At 41.6% G+C, this 17,938-nt stretch overlaps 1 protein-coding gene across 14 annotated transcripts in view; it reads right to left on the reverse strand.

The window, feature by feature from the left end:
* CAMK2G (calcium/calmodulin dependent protein kinase II gamma) overlaps window positions 1-17,938 on the reverse strand; it is a 121,131-nt gene that overhangs the window by 18,212 nt on the left and 84,981 nt on the right. For 8 of the 14 annotated variants that reach the window (XM_068139833.1, XM_068139836.1, XM_068139838.1 and 5 more), the window contains 3 exons: window positions 17,728-17,770; window positions 9,186-9,226; window positions 1,157-1,189 (listed from right to left, as the gene is read on the reverse strand). In XM_068139833.1, coding sequence (XP_067995934.1) covers window positions 1,157-1,189; window positions 9,186-9,226; window positions 17,728-17,770 — 117 coding nt within the window. The remainder of the gene's footprint in view (window positions 1-1,156; window positions 1,190-9,185; window positions 9,227-17,727; window positions 17,771-17,938) is intronic. The other 6 variants (XM_068139837.1, XM_068139834.1, XM_068139842.1 and 3 more) reach the window with 1 other exon arrangement.

Here is a 17,938-nt window from a genome sequence, read left to right on the forward strand (position 1 = left end):
AAATTAAATATTGCTGGCAGTGGGTAGAAAAGAAGGGCAAGAAAAGCACAATGAACACCTGCCCAGCAGTTTCATAAAGGCAGGGCTGGTAAAAAGTCAGTATTACATCACATGTTCCAAGCAGTACTTATTTGGGTTTACAAAACAAAGTGAGGAGGAAGAGAAGAAAGGTCTTCCAGACAGTAAATGTAGAAATAAATTGTTATGCTTTCTCAGTACTGTAACATTCCTGTTCCTACCTGCAACAAGGGAGAAGTATTTTCTGTTCTTTTTGTGTATAAAGAAGACAATACAATAACTAATTTTTGTACTTTGGTTACTGTTCATTTCTCAGCATCAGAGACAAAGGCATCATCTAATAGGCTATTCATGACTCCTTACAATATGGCACTGGCCAATTTTCTCTTTGCTTCCTTGAGAGTGGATTTGACTATTTTTTTGACAAATTCTATGGATACCAAACATCTGGATGGATAAAAAAAGAAGAAAATAACAGGACAGGGGAGGTAGTTGCTGGGTATTTTGTCATGCTGGTATACATAAACAAGATCAGGACAAAAGGAAGTTTTAGATTATAAAGCCTCTGACAAACCTTTTCAGTTAAGTATGCTAAAAAAAGAAATGACCAGCAGCTCTGAGCTGCCTGGCACTGCTGTGCCTACACATTGCATCTGAACAGTGGAGCCCCATCAGCCTCTGCCACATTTGGAGCGACTCCCAGATTGCTCTACACTGCAAGGCTCCCACCACAGATGACGGCACCAACACCAGGCAAAGCACTTACTCCTCTTTTTGACACCTCTGCAACAGAATGACAAAGCCCTATGCCCAGACAGGGCACACACCTGCTCTGCTGAGCCCAGGAGAAGCACTGACTTTTTTCATTTCACACTCTGAGCAGCCAATGCAAACAGCTCTGCCAGCTGTTGATTTTCTGCACAAAATAGGGACTATATGACTGGCTGGGGGCCAGACGATCACAGGGCCCTTTAAGTGAGGACACAGATCTTTCAGTGCAAAATGATTCCCCCCCACAAACGCTTCCCACCACCCCCCTGCACAGACATGCTATGTAGGGTGATGAGCACAAGCCGAGCGTGCATGGCATGAGAATGGCAGACGCACGAATCGCAGGCAGCTTACGGGAGGTGCTCACCATCAAATGCACACTGGAGCTCGACTTCCTTTTCTGGACACACCATTGAGAGAGGGAAAGAGAAGGGAAGAGAGGAGATGAGAAGAAAAGCACAGAAACTATTCAGACATTAGTGTGCCAGCAAAGGCCCCCCTGCCAATAATGCTCACCTAGGGACAGGTATAAGCATCAGCAGAAATGCACAGACAGGAGAAGGTGCAGCGTAAAGTGAGTATTAAAGAACACGATTACACACCAAGGGAATGGGCAGGACCCTCATCCACTGAGGTGGCCTGCCCATCCATATAAGGAGAGCAGAAAAGAGAGGAGTATTTATGCACAAGATGTGGGATGCAAAGGGCTTGCCACTAATGTGCTCTCCCACCTCAGAAAACTGTGCAGCGTCCCCAGCCACACCAAAGAGGTAGGCAGAAAACCCCTGCGTGTTCACATCTAGAGGAAGCAAAGGTGCATTTGAAACTGGATTCAGAGTAGGGTAAAAATGAGAAGGGCATCCCCAAGGTCTAAAGAAAGATGAGGGAACTTCTGTGAATAACATTGGGAGGATAAAGGCTCCCTCACAGAGGAATTTGGACTAATTGGAGAGGGAAGGTGCACCCATGCTCAGACAGACAAAAGGCAAGAAAGACCAAGAGGCACTCAACAGGAAGAGCACTTTGCATTCCCAGGTCCTGGGAGGACAACAGGAAGCAATGCTCAAACACTACCAAATTGTCTTGGACTCTACTTGTTCAAAGGCATCTTCAGTTGTCTTCAAAGATGCCTTCACAGCAAACTGCACTATCTAGTAAACCATCCTTGGCATGCATTTCTCTGCTCTTCCACTGCACTCTTAAGTGTTATGTCTAAGTTGAGCCTGGCAGCCCTTTTCATATTTCAATGCTACCCCTTTTCCCTGTTGTCTCCACATACATTTTCCATCTGTCCGTCTCCTTTAGTACTGTCTAGGCGATTTCTCTACTGCTTACTATAGAGTCTAGTTCACAGTAATCCGTGATGGTGGGGGCTCTGTAGCTCTGTCTCCAGCACATTACCATGGCTCTCTTCTGGAGCAGCCTTTGAACTCAGTATAGGCCATGGAGATGTACCATTTCATGCAATTCCCAAGCTTTCACACTGAATACTGCCTTTGTCCCTGCTATCCTCACATGGCAGTTCAAGCACATCTGTAGACTGGCATGCCTTTGTGAGAAGAAGTGCCCATGTTCACCTCATACCCAGAACCACATTCCCAATCACACCATACAGCCCAAAATCATGCAGCCAATGCATGAACAGACTTACACTAGCAACGTTTCAGCATCATCTGATCTCTAATTCCAGTACAGACAGACTCTGAACACTAACCTCTTCAACATTTGTCTCATGGATCTTCCACTTTATGGAGGCACCAAAAAGGGTTGGCCATTACCTGTAACTCCTCTTATCTTCTCTTATAACAATTTTGATTCTCTACAGGCTTTTCCTCAAGCTGAAGTTAAAACAGGTTGTACCACCAGTATACGAATATAATGCTTAGACCAACAACAACCCAGAGGAATCCTTGTACCCAGTCACGAGAGGAAGTTTTTAACCGAGAGAAGGGAAAACTCACACAAGCTAAGAAACTGCTCCAAAACTTCTGGTTTTATTTTTAATGTACCCTAGAAAGTTGCAGACAAACAGAGGCTATACAAATACTGAAGGGAACTGATATATAAGAAAGACAGCCTCATTTGAAGTTCATACACTGAGTTATGGCATCAAGTACAGGAGCAGAAAAAATTAAGAGACATGCCAAAGTTTCAATATGAGAGTCAGCTAAGCCATACAGAAAACAATTGCCCTCCTGTATTAGAAGCACAAGTAACAATGACACAGGAAGAAACAGAACCCTCTGTAGATCAGAATTTAGTTGGAGAACAGTCTAAATTTTAAACAGTACTGGTGCATTAACATGGAGTGATGTACTGTAGAAATCTCAGAAAGCATATTACTAGCTACTATAATAACAGGAGAAAGAAGCTAGCTAGGTAGTATGAAAAGGGTGTGAAGTGAGGTCTCTGTTAAGACCACAGCAAGAAAATACTATTAGAACTCAAAACAGGTTGGATAATGACAACAGGAGGTATCAGCAGCAACTTCTACAGCAGTAACTTCTACAGCATCACAACTTAAGTAAGAACACACACAAGGAAATTACTAAAACCAGATCAGTCTACCAACCCCCTCTGTAGCAGCTGCAGAGCCATCTATGTCACCTTCTCAAGGTGACTCACTGAATGAGAACTCTCTCATTTCTTCTTGCAATGTGACTGCAACTTACCAAATTAAGAAAAATAACAGAAGTTCAGTTACAGAATTCTCCCATCCCCAACATCTCTTAAGTATTTCTAGGCAGTCTTCAATGTCCCAGGGAATGTGCAATAATGCTAAAGACACTGAAGTACCTCACTGATCACTTAAAGGATACCCCTACACCTGAGCAACAAAATATTCTCTCAAAATGGTAAGGACAAAATTTGCCTCTTGAACCAAGGGACAAGTTTTGTTAAAGTTCTATTCCTGTGTTTACGTGAAATTCAGCTGTTAATTTCAAAAGAGGAGCAGATTCTCTACCATGAAACTTAAGGAAGACTCTAGGTAACAATAAACAGAAGTCAGCAACTGACAGAAGACAACCTTAAGAATCACTGCCCCTTCAGCACAGCAGCAGAAGTAGAAATGGCAACTGCAAATAATTCTGAGCACCTACAGAAAGCGTAACACATGCTATAGGAAGTAGAATGATTCCAGGTAAGGTCCCATGCACAGTTCTAGGCACTTAAAATGCAGCAGGTTTTTTTTTTTGTGTTTCTGTCTTCTATGCGCAGTTCTCTGCCAGTCTGACCCTGACAGTATAGTTAGGAAAATATCATGCTTGCTGCAACCCATGTTCCTATACACTCATTTCCTACCTTCAGGTAGGAAAAAAAGTTGAAATCAAAGCAAATGAGTGAAAGACAGCATGAACTGGCAGATGTGAGGTTCTATTCCTACTTCTGCTTTAGCCCTGTTGTGTGATGCTGAGAAAATCTTTCATCTTTTTCTATCCATCTTCTCTTTTGACCTTTTGCCAGCTTGTCTGTTTAAATTGTAAGCTTAGGCACTACTACAGTGCTAGGCACACTGGACCTGTGATTTCAGTTGAAGTTTGTAGACATTACAACAATGCAGTGGAAAAAAATTAATGCGTCAAAGGTAGGTAGAACTTAAACAGATCTGAAGCTTTCCCCAAACACATTGATAAAACAGTTCAGCATAAAACTGTGCTGTTCAGGTGAACTTGTGTTCTTCTTGTTTAGCTTCACCACAACAATCTTTAAACAGTATGGCTTTAAGATCATTAGAAGTCCAGATACAGAAATAGGAGCATTAATTCCTATTGGTCACTGCATGGATGTTACTTGACTCTTGGAGATTTTCTATGGATTCCCTGTTGGTTCACCTTGCCACTGTGCCTTCTCAGCCTAAGGCACACTTTCGCAAACTGCTCTCAGCAGTCATGCCAGCCTACAGAGCATGCTGCCTTCCTCACATATGCTTTACTGGGCAAAGTGCAGGGAAAGCTGGTGCTCACCAGGCATAAGATGTACACTTACCACAACAGTCCTTACAAACAGCAGAACAAAAAGTATTTGGTGCCTTTCTGCAATTACATAGGATCAAGGCAGGTTTTACATTAACCTTGTCACACACAAAATCTGAATCTTTACTCGAGTTCTCCTTTCATCAGTGCTTTTCAGCTTTTACTGGGAAAGAAAACTGTGCATGCAGCACAGAGACAAGGTAGAAAGTCAACCAATTTTGCAGAGCATTGCAAATAAAAGCTGTTAAAATCGGCATCCCATAGCATTCTTCACAAGTATTTACATAGTGTTACATTGGACCTGAAGAACATCACTGATGTAATTTTTTATCCCCTAATCACAAACCAAAGCACTCAGGGGAGGAAAAAAAATAAAAGAAAAGGAAATATGGAAGTGACAAAGTACTTGTAGAAGAACTAATTTTAAAATACTTACAATTAGTTGCTTAATTAAAAAAATAACACTTGCACATTATCAAATTCCGATTATGAAGGTGCATATGACAGGCCCTGCTAGAACTGGAAACACAGGCATCCTCTCACAACAGTAGGAAGGGTGTTTTGTCTCTGGGCAGCACTGTTTGAGGTGCTGCCCAGAGACAAAAAAACAAAACTGAAAACCAACCACAAAACCTGGGCCTTCCTTGTTGCTCTTCCACCAGCTTGGATCCAAATTCTGCCTGAAGAAAGTGAGTGCAGCACTACCAAAGGTTTGGTGAGCAGTGACAATTTAAGATTCAAGGCAGTTTAAATCATTCATTATTTAAGATAATGGAAAAGTTCTCAGGTGCCAGGCTGATGAAATATCTACCAATTAGCAGAATTAGTACTTGAAGTAGACACAGCAGTGAAAAATAAAAAACCCAGGAATACTTCAAACAGATTTTGGAAAGGAATTTGCCAAAATAACCCCAGCATGTACACATCTCTACTGGAATTAAAAAAAAAACCAACAAAACAAACAAAAACACTTCCTTCCCATCCTCCCCTTCTGAGGGGGAGCTTCCTCCCCACTTCTAAAATGGTGTGATGCAAGTAAAATGCATTTATCCTCATTACTTCAGTGTGTTAAGTTTTCTTCAGCAAAGAATTAAAGCCAGAAACAAAAATTGTGTTGTTTTTTTTCCCCTAACATATCAGCTTGAACACGACTCACACCAGATGCTCATATGCCACATGAACATCATAGCTTTCCTGATCATTTATGCTAAATCGCAACATGCTGCACCTTGCATCAAATATTCACCAACACATTTTCATCGAGTTCTTGGGAATAATACATGAGAAAGACATGTAGGCCTCACTGAAACTTACCTAATACTATGCAATAAGAAGTGTTTGTCAAAATAGTGCATCATTCTAGCATAGGTAGCTCTGAATGCCAGCCAAAAGGAAGGGAAAGTCACCTTGAATAAGAAGTAAATTAAGAAAAACTAGCAATGTGGGGTTTTTCTCCTCAATGGGATTCAAGCAATTATTTTTCACTCTAGTATAATTATCAGTTTGTTGAAGAAGTGTTATTTCTGTTCTCATCTACTATGTGAGTATCTGTGGCAACACACTCATGGAGCATAGTCAACCTTGACCAGATAAAGCCAGTAAAGACACTGAAACACGTTTTCTCTCAAATCTCTATAGAAATAAATTTCCAGTAAAGTTTTAAGAAACAAGAAAGCAAAAAAGTAAACCACCAAACAAACCAAGAGTCTCCATATTTGGAGGGAACATGAGAACAGCCTAACCACATGGCATGTGGTCAGCAGCAGACTACAGTTAGAAACACATAGTGCACTGCTTGTTCTAAATCTATCCATGATGTTAAATTATGTACATAGGAAGCAGAAGTCAAAAAGATACCACAAAGCTGAAAATCTGTTTGGTGTTCAGGTCAGTATGCATGCTCTGCACTACTGCAATTGGCAGAAAACCACTTTACTACAAATGATGCAGGATCAGATCACAGAATGGTTTGGAAGGAACTTTAAAGATCATCTAGTTGTAAAACACCCCCCATCCTCACCCCTGCTTTGGGCAGGGACACCTCCTGCTAGAACAGGTTGCTCCAGGCCCCATGCCACCTGGCTCTGAACACTTCCAGGCTTGAAGCCTCCACAACTTCTCAAATATAGGATTTTCTTAATCCAACCCATCACTGTCACAAGTTTGCTGTTGGAACTACCTAGGATGAGAAAAATCAATGGGAGTAAAATGACAAGTTTTCTGCAAAAGGAGGCAACAAAAGCAGGCTGGTCACAATGGTGAGGTCATCAACCAGACAATGACCAGCAGAGACTACTGCACAGCAGCTAAGTGTGCCAGCAGTGCTCCCATAAGCAAATGGAAGTAGTAAAAGGCTACACTTCTATGGGATGGCTAACAGGAAACAGTACTGTACAGGTAGACAGCAGGGGCAAACAAGGAAATAAGCATGTGGCCACAGAAATCCTACAGCGGAAGTGTTAAAGGACTGTACTACAAAAACACCTGCTCTCTGTCTTGTCCAAACTTGGCACTAGGGGGAAGCAACCTCTGCTTTCAGAAGTCTACATTGCTGAGAAGAAATGCGTAATTGCTGAGTTTTAAGACTTACAAAAATGAAGATTCAAAGACCACACTGGAAGATGGCTGCCATTTAGGGAAACAGGAAGCTTAAACTCTTTAGTGAGTTCTCAGGTCAGGTTGATGCCCCATATAGACACCACTCAGATTCACACTGCAGAGCAAGACTACTCTAACACTTAGAAGTAATGAAGTGGCATGCAAACTCTTGACTGCAGGTCTCCAGTGTCATGCAAAAGTACAGAAGAGTTTCCTAGAGGGCACACAGTGAATGCTATGCTAATTTACCTTCCACTTTATGACAAGTATTCAATTACATTTATCAGGAACAACATACACTGTGAAAAGCTGAAGAATACTTCGCATCAGCTAGAAAAACAAATCCAGCTTTACCCTTTTCACAGACGAAGACACTGTGTTGTCAATGAATAACACACCACAAGCTTTCTATGGAGCTGGAAGTCTCTAACATACAGGTCTCCTTGTAACTACATGACCAGGAAGTTGTGCCTCAAAACTTGTGTGCATGTCATGTATTCATTTCTGGAAGATTATGACTCAAGTTGTAGCACTCCCTGAGAGCCTGTTGGAAATCAAGAATCATGAGAAGGAAGTAAAATCTATATAAACATGTTAACTTCTGCTTTTCCAGTTGCTTCTCCTCTTGCCACATTGAGATTCTGAAGAAATTATCTGCTGGTTCTAAATTCACAACACCTGGGATCACCCACTGATTCCACTGGGGTTTTACTGTAATGTTTTCCATATCAACAGATGTGACAGCTCAAACACATTTGCTGCAGTAGTGTGCACGTGTTCAATGCATGTTTCTCCAAGAGACAACACAATAGCTCTGAAAACACCTCTTTTCCAGCGGGCTGCTTGTATTGTGATTCCTCTGAAAATAGAGCATTGTCAAAATGGACAAGGGCTAAGAGAGCAAGAGAGAACAAGTGTGCTGGTCCTGCAATGGGCATGTCAGTGCCCTAGCTTGGGGAAAATGAAGGCTGTCCACAGGGCAATACCAGGAGAAGAACTAGTCCATCTAATGGCTCTAGAGAAAGCTTTGGACTTCAAATGGAAATGCAAGCAAATAAACCAAACCCTACTTTCCCATGTGGAAGGCAGTTATCCTCTGGAACAGCTAGGGGAAGACAGTGCACTAGTCTCAAACTGTCTCTATTCCAGTAATGGTAACGGGCTACTGCCTGTAACAACACACAGCCTTGAAAAGGGCCCGTTTGTCCTCCAGAACTAATCTATGCACAAAGAGAGAACTTGAAGTGGAGCAAAAAAAAAATCTTCTTAGAAGGGAACAGGAGAGTGTCTGGCCCTCAGGGACATGGACCACACTCTAAGTAAGACTCAGTTTCGATTCTGTCCAAACATGAACATCTATAGGGTCCTCCTTCTTCTTCCCAGCTTCTGACCAGGGGGCAGACCAAGACATTTCAACGAAATGTGCTAAGTATCGTCAATCTCTGACAACTGCTCTGTGCAATTTTGATACCCAGAAGCATTCTGCACTGAACAGAACAGACTAGCCAGAGGCACATGTCACACTTAAGCAAGTGTTTGGACCTTCTAATCCACAGCATTGATCAGTTCTTCATGCTTCAGAGAAAGGGGGAAAAGAAATCTTGCTGGTATAATAGTGCATTTAGCTAGTTGTGTGATGTATAAGGTGCATGTAAGGAACAGTAAGATCCCACCCAGGGCTCCATAACAATACACTGAACACAACAATCCCAGCCACAAGACAGGGCTGTGGTTTTACCCTGGAAGGGGATGGGCACCAGAGGAAGTGGTTGCCTCCTGTTCAGATAGTGGGAGAGACAGTGAAATGGGAAAGCAAGAACTTACCTTCACTCCATCTGATTTCTTGTTCAGCAGACTTTTGGCAGCTGTGGAGAGAAGCAGAAGTAGGTCAGATTTTGGTTTCAAGACTATTCTTTCTCTTCCCACTTCCCCCAAAACTGCATGAGACTTCAGAAGGACAAACATTGCTATTTCCTCTCAATAGTGAGAGACCTGGAAAACAGGCTGAGTAACTCATCAAGTCATCCTGACAGCAGAAGTTACCCATACTGTCTATTGCTCACCTATTTAGGCAAAAATGCTCCCAGTTTCACTATCTTTGAAAGACCAAGCCTGAAATAAGACTTTAGAGCTCCTCTATTTCAATCTTCCACTTGCACACTGTGACCTCATCCAGAAGTACCAGCAGTTACAGGGGAAAAGCTAAAGAAATATGCTGGATCTTTACAACAGGATAAAGGCTTTACCCTCAAATGCAGCCATTCACATGACAGACTTTTCTTATAAAGGGGACTCTGATAAGGCAGAGGCCTCCTAATTATTGCTATTCAGTTACACTGGAGAAACATCTGGATAGCTGAAAGGAAGAGACTGGAGAAGTGCAAAAAGCAGCATCAGATAATTGTTCAAATGAAAAAATAAAAAGAAAGAAGAGACAGAACTAGGCTGAATTTCTTCACTGAAGGATAAAGATGCTCTGCTGTGCTCAATTTGAACAACTGGCACTAGCAATAAAAGTAAGAGCGTGATAAGCACAGACAGGGAGCCTGCAACAGATGCCTGGCAAAAGGCACACTTGGGACTGATGAAAGAGATGCTTCATCTTTTACAGGAATGCGGTATATTGATGACTGCCAACAGCAGGACTCCATGTACAACTTCAACAGATATAAAACATCACTTGCCTACACGTAAAGAATATATTCACAGTTGCTTCAATTTCTATAAACAGCATATTGGAGACCTATTGGGCCAACAATCTGACAAACCTCCCCTAAGCAGCTTCTGGGAAGTGTATGGGTCTGCGTTCTTGACCTGGACACTGACTCCAGCAAAGATGGGGAGTAGAGAAGACACAAATCCTAAGAAAGTGCTCACATGACTTCTTAAAGGCTTTACTCCCCAAAACAAGCTGACCACTTTGTACACAGAGTGCTCAGTGTCTCTCTCTAGGAGCAGTAAAATTAGACAAAAATGGGTCTTTATTGATACATCCAAGCAACTGTTCAAATTTGATGTCTTTCCTACCTTCCCTACCACATGACCCTACAGATATGAATTAATTAGACAGTATTAGCTGAGATAGAGCAAATAACTACAGTGTCTTCTCACAGTAAAGAGGTGTATTAGAAGTTTATTAAAATCTCTGAATTGGTCTTCCTAATTCTACTCCCTAATGCAAGTATAAAGCCTTCATTCCTGCTGTTAGAAATCATCCAAGGACATTGGAAGAACCTCATGCAGAGGTTTTCTGACTGTACTGTGTCAAAACAATGCTCCAATATGCACGCATGAAGGTGGACAGAAAAGTGACCCAAGCACCTCATCTGCCATGCAACAGTTTATTTGCTGAGTGTATACATACTGAGGCACCTCAAGACTGTATGTAACAAGTAAGTTCTTGCCACCTTCATGGCATGATGAAGACTAGCTTGATTACACATGCAAGTGAGAAGGAGAGCAAGGTGACCATGGGGTCAAAAAGGGTCCAGTGTTTATACCACACATACATCAAGGCATCTCACACAGCAACTTTTGTAATCAAGAAACTGTTACTGCATTAAAACGCTTCAGAAGGAGTAAAGGATTCTGCAACTCAAATATCACAAGTGGGATATCCTTGAAGTGAAACACCACCACCACCCACCATCCCCCCCCTCCCCCCAAAAATATCAGAGAAGGCCAACAGCACTGCCCTGGGAATAACCCAGAAGCAAGCTGGGAAGCACCATTTTCTACACTTTCTGTAGTTTCCTCAGAATCTCACATTTGTCTGCAGACAGAAGACACCTAAAATCACATTGTACAGTATTAAGGCAAATTCTTCTGAGAGCTTCTCTATGCAGCCCAGTGCTATGTGTTCCGCAGTGCAGCTGCCTGTCTAGTTTGTACCTCTACACAGCACACACTGCTCTCTCACAGGCCTGTCAGCAACCCAGCACTGCAGGCAGAAACTCACTCTGTGGCATATTTAGATCATGCATCATGCTGTGGTTTGTAAGGACAACTGGAGACCCCATGAAATACATTCATAAGCAAAGATGACTCCAAACATCTCAGACAACAGGGAGATATACAGATTAACCCACAGATCAACTTGTACCTGAGACAGAAATTAAAGGTGATGCTAGTGGAATTTCTGCAGCAAGCAAGAGATAAGACTACTTCTAACAAGAATCATTTTGGAAGCCAAGCAGCACCCCCAAACACACATCTTAACAGAGAGACAGCAGGAGGGGAAAAACACAAGGATACATGAAGGCAGATTCTTTACTTATCAGGAAACGGTACGCTATCCATGCTCTGCAGTTTTCCAAGCACAAAACACTAGTTGTGTGGTTTATTTTCACCACTCTTCCTGCTTCCTCTACACATTCAAGGGATTAAATTCTCTCTACTCAGTGAGTTAAGAGTTCCTCTACAATGAAGCAACACAAAGGTGTGGGCAGCTAACTCAGTAACTGAAAAGCACAGTTCTGATCTTGATTTTAACTAGACGCCCTCTGGTTAATCTCTGAAGAGAAACAGAAAGGCCCTCTCCTGCATACAGCCTGTATACTCCTTCCTTTGCTTGTATTTCTGAGTTTTGGCATCCATAGGAAACAGTCTGGGCTCTGGATCACACTTCTGGCAAAACCATAAATTCCCAATGCTGAACTCATAAGCCATAAACACTAGACACTCTGGATGTACCGGAGCCAAAGTGGGCAGTAGAGAAGGGAATTTCTGAGAGAAAAAGCCACTCCTATCAACAGTTATCCCAGCTATCAACAGTACATCCCACTCAGCCTGCCTCAAGTTTGTCCTGTCCCTAGCTGTCATATCTTAGTTAAGCTTCCAGAGTATTTTTTAGGATGCAGGGATAACACTGAGGTTGCTTTTATTAAGTCTGATTAACAAACAAGTCAAGTTCTGCCTTCTAAAGACAAGCATTTACATATGGAAGAATTTTGGACTTTGCTAAGATCTGCTTATGAAAATAAAATCATATCAACACAGGATTCCTAGTGACACAAAGAGTTGCAGATTGTCATCCTTATATTTTCAGTTCAAAGAAAGTCAGATTAACTCATTCTCAACTTGATGTCATTTCTCGGGTTCACCACAAGCTGACAGTCAGTATACAGACACAAAGCACCACCTCTGGCTACCATTACAAACAATGCACATGAATGCAATGTAACTTCAAGAGCATCTATTTATTAAAGACAAGGCTGAGCAAAGATCGACAACTCTCTGCCACAATGGCTATTCAGGCAGAAGTCACACTAGAAGCAGCCATTTAAACACAGCAAAGTAATTTTACAGAACACAGGGGAGTTACTCTCTTGTGTTTTCTATCCTCACTCTGGTTTGTCCCAGCAGTCTCCTTCCTCTTAAATTGTCCAGTGATTTGCTACAAGTATCTGTTGCAATAGTAATTGCACAGGAACACTATGCACTAAATGAGAGACCAATACATAGATGTCCTGTTTGAATAGGGTAACTTCCTGGCAGAATCTATAACGTGGACTCTTTCTTTTGCTGTAAAGTTTATTTTTATTTTAATTGTGCTGTTAATTCCCTCTGCCTCCTAAATGACACCACTGTTCCAGAAATGTATCTGATCAATAGACAGGGAGCATTTAACATTTCCACCCTCAATGGAATGTTTCCATGAAGGCTTCTTTTCCTCAGCAAGACTAGAGCAATTCTGTTCAAAGACCTGCTACAGGATAGACAAGGGGTCATAAAAAGCAGTCAATCTTTTCAAAATACTTTTTGAAAGAAGCAGAGAGAGCAGGGTAGAGCCAGGCAGAACAGCAGGTAAAATGCCCAACCTGATTTGGATTGATAGGATGCCTAGACATAGCAGATACTTTCTTTCCTACCCAATTCATGTCATCAGGCACAGCCAACGTCTAGCACTATGCACATACTTCCAAAGTTTTGGGAGAATTTCAAGAGTAGGTAGGATTTGAAGATGTAAACCCATCTTCCAGACTTGCCCCGGTGGTTTTAAGATAAAGATTAATAAAGGGAGCATTCACAGAAACTAAACCCTGAAATACACAAGCCAGTAGTGTCACCTGGCATAAGCCACAGAGCTCCATATTTTCATCACTGGATTCACACCAGGAGGTTAGTGTTCACATGAGTCACGTGATACAAATTTCTGGTCCTGAACAGATATCTACATAATTAACACAGCACAGCAGAAACTTCAAACTTTAACTTTTAATTTTACAATTGTAACCTTCCTTTGGCTAAAGGAAAGAACCCAAATTCCAATCTGAGTATATATATGCGTGTGTGTATATATACACACACACACACACATACATATGCACACAAATATACACACACAATATAGCAAGACAATCAGTTTCACAAGCCGTCCTGGCAGACAGGTGTAACAGGACACTGAAATCCTTCAATACCACTTTAGTGTTTCCTTCTTGCTCTTCAGTCAGCTCAAAACCAACTCTGCATAGGTTACACCAGACATGCACAGGCATCTTCAGCCCTTCTCTACATACTTAGAAAGCACTCTGCTTCCTGAATCTCCCTCCAGCCTCCCTCAATCTCACCTATCCAGTTAGAAAGTTGGAGTTAATAAGGGTGTGAAGCCACGTTATGAATTCCAGCTATTGCCACTTCCTTACAAAACTGACTTGAGCAAGAAGTGACAATTCCCAAGGGATAAAAGGTTCTTTCTGAAGACAGCTGTTTCTAAGATGAATACTGTCCACCATTTCACCCATTTTGTAGGAGGCCTGCTTACAGGCCTCTACATAAATGAGTCCAGGAATGCTTAAATACTGTAACTGTTGGGAACTTCTGAAAATCTTGCCAACTTTCTCCTAGTAGTAAATTTGTATTTACTTCTCAGAAGGTGATTCAGGAGTTTCTTGCATATGATCTAAGAAACTGGCTACTTCTGTATTCTCTATGTGAATGCAATGATCAGTGTTTTCTTGAACCATCTGAATATCAAAAGCCACAAGTGGCAGTCAAATCATCCTGTGTATTCCCAAGTGTGGCTCTAAAGATCCCACAGTGAAGTTTAGGTTGTAATGTTCTCTCCTGCCGCTAAGTGAATACTTACCAGAGCATGGACAAAAGCTACAAACCCTTTATAACCAGATCTGTTTCCTGGCTTCTCCTGAATGGAGTGCAATGGTATCTGTCTCTAACAAATAGCCTACAGCTGACCCGAGATAATCTTTTCAAAAGAATCACAACCAGCTAATACTAAATTGTAGGAACTGACCTGGAGCAAAAGGCACCTAGCAAGCAAGAGAGAGCTCAGAACAGAACTTTTTTTTAAATTGGTCTCTATAAGAAGTATGGAAATTTTTTGTAGGAAAAGAGTAGTGCTACAGACTCTTTAAGCATATAATTTATCACAAGCTGAAACCACACTGTCAAATGAAGGAACTCCAGATTACAAGAAGTGTGGCAGAGGAGATAACAATGACAACGGGATTAAAGAAGGCTTCTCGTATTTCCTGCAGATAGTACTATCATGCCTAATTAATTGATACCACAGTCACATGAGCCTTCACTTTCCTCTTGGCTCAAAACATCTGTGAAGAAGCTTTTAGAAGATCTTATCCCCAGACAGGAAGAAGCTTTTCTCTTCATGAATCTAGCTGCCTGTCTGCTGGAAATGGGGCTTTTAGAGACCCAGGAGACAGTGTCAACAAATTAAAGAAAACAAAAACTCCTTAAGGTCTTCAGGGAAAGAAACAAGTACTATTTCAGAACTTTACAAGCACAGATAAATGTTCTGTCTATCATGATAGCAGAAGTCTCAGCTCAACCCAAAAGTTCCCACACAGACTTATCAAATTCATTTAGCATGCCTTTACTCTTCAATTCCAGAAAATTGGTGTATCTCAGCTGCAGCAATTAAAAAAACTAAGTAAATTTAATACTACTAATAAAAAGTCAAGCTCATATTACACATAGTCCTGAAAAGAAAACAAGAGTACCTGAACTCTCTACTACTACACAGAGGCTACAAATGCTTTGCATCTAATTTGCAACATTTCTTTCTGGACAGTATTTCAGAGCCAATATTACCTGGGAGCACAGCTTATAATCAAAGCAGAATTCAGTGACACTGAGAACTCTGTGCTCACTATGGGCCAACTAGGATTTCCTTTTCTTTAGCTGTTAACTGAAGCAGATCCAGCAGCTTTAGCCCTTGAGACAGAGAAGAATGAACAGAACAAGCCTCTTTCTCCTCAAGAATAAGTGGATGTATAGGTCCCACACCATTAAGGAGAACCATTCTCTAGGCATTTCATGTACTCAAAATCTGGATCACAGGAGATTTTCTTACCCAGGTACTTCTGCAGCTTCATTAGAAGTGACAACATTTGCAGACTAAAAGCTAATCTAAAACTGCTATTAAAAGAAAATATAAAAAATTAACTCTTGGGCTACTTTGGAATCATCAATTAGATGACATTAAAACTACCTCTGTGAATAGATGTTACAGTTTGAGCTGGGTGCCCCCCTGCAATGTTTACTTCCTGTGTCCAGAAGTCCAGCCCAGGGGTGGACACAGGAAATTATGTAGTATTTCATACCACAATCCTTTGCACCACTATAAGATCTGGTGCGGAGTCTAGCACTCTCTCTTTTCTTCCTCCTCCGTCAGCCGGTAACTGGGGAGATGTCTCCTGGCTTTGGGCCTGGCTAGGCCCAAGGCCACGGGGGGATGGGCAGTCTCAGATCTGGCCAGCTGAGACTAGCCTAGCAATGGGAGGGGGAAGAAGGAGCCCTGAGGGTCTCGGGTGTACCCTCAGGTGGGGATGGGGTCTCTCTGGGTCTGCTTTGGGATTTTTCTTTGTCACTCTGCTTTTGCTTTTCTGTAAGAGTTCACTGCTTTCTATTTAAACTTTCCATCACTTTTGCAATCCATTTGTCTGAGTGTTTATTGTTGCCAGGGGTGGGGAAGGGGGCTGCCTCAACCCAGCACAATAGACCAAAAACAGTTCACACCAGCCCAAGAAATTGTTAAGTTTTCTACAGGCCTGCAGAAGCCCAGTCACTGTGCCATAGCTCCTCAGTTACTGCAGAATCATTCTCAGAAAATAATGTGCAATTTTTAAATCCTGCAATAACACAATCCCAGAACAGGTGAATGAAGGAAGTTATTCTGTCCCTTTCAGGCCAAACTGTCAGAAATGCAGTAAAGAGAAATCGCTGTAGACACAAGTAGTCCTGGCATATTGGCACAGGTTCATCAGAAAGCAAGAACCAAGGGAAAACAGTTCTGAAGTTCCTGGAGGTGGTCTCTTAATTGTAGCTTGATTTCACACACTTCATTAATTATTTTTTAAACAATAAATAAGAACAAAAATGCCATCTTGATATCACAAAAAATATATACATGAATGTATACTTTGAATGCTGGAATGATTATTTCATAGGAGTTTTCGTTCCTATTAGAAGTTTAATGTAACATCACCCAGAAAGTAAATATTGGTATCCACCATTAGTAAATGGCCACATGAAATTAATGCACTTCCATTTCATTCATCATCAGTTATAAATCATAGAGCAGACTCCCACTTGTAAGTAACTGTAAGTCAGGTGCAATAAAAATCTGGCTGATGCATTCAATGACTGCTCTTTTTAAAAGAGAAAGAAAAATGGCAAAGAAAGCAAACAATCCCATGAATCAAAAGCACTTGCATAGGGAGGTGTTCCAGCCTAATGGAAATGAGCACAGATAAGACTGCATCACCTAGATGTGCTGAGCCAAGACAATCATCTTCCAAAAAGCAATGATTTGCATGTTGAGATTTGCATTTTCAGTAAGCGCACTATGTAATGCAGTTGGGTGGGAGCCAGACAATCAGTTATTAAGCTTGAAAGGATGAAAACCACTTCTGAGATGCCAAGAAGGAAAACTCTAATAGCTAAATACTTCAGACCCACTTTTGATGAGTCAGAGTGATACAATACCCAAATAGCTCCTGTCCCTGTAACTTCACCAATATTTTGACTTGCCCTGTGTCCCTTCCTCAGGTCTAAAGAAAGCATTGCTACCTAGTAAGAGTTCTTGATTCCTGGTGTCAGATGAGAAAGCTAACAAATGCCACCTATAATTCCTCAAAAATAATAAGTCAAAATATCATAAGAAAACTGTGGCAGCTGACTTTATTTCTGTTTTCTACCAGACTACAGCACCATGTCCTTCTCCCCAGACAAATAATTTCCTATTTCACACTTGTCACTAGCCAAACCAAAGTAACAACCAGTACATCACAATGAACTGTGAGAACATTACCATCCCTCTACTCAACCCCAAAACACTCACACAAAACAAAACCAAACCAAGGAAGGATTTGGAACAACAAGAATTTACCTGAAAAATTCCGAGATACAAGCATTGTTGTGAGGATTGCACCCTGTGAGGAAGAGAAAGCAGAGTTAACAGACAGCGTTACTAACCTCAGGAGGGGGCTGGTCTTACTCATACATCTGGTACCAAAGCAGAGGTATCCCAGTGCTACCTTAGTAAGTCCTAGTGTATCCAGGATTCCCACATGTGAATGCTGGGCCTGACATGGGACTCC

The sequence above is a fragment of the Melanerpes formicivorus genome, unplaced genomic scaffold (genome assembly GCF_026170545.1).
Source record: "Melanerpes formicivorus ecotype bairdi unplaced genomic scaffold, bMelFor1.0.p_v2 SCAF_6, whole genome shotgun sequence".
In the NCBI taxonomy this organism is placed as follows: Eukaryota; Metazoa; Chordata; class Aves; order Piciformes; family Picidae; genus Melanerpes; species Melanerpes formicivorus.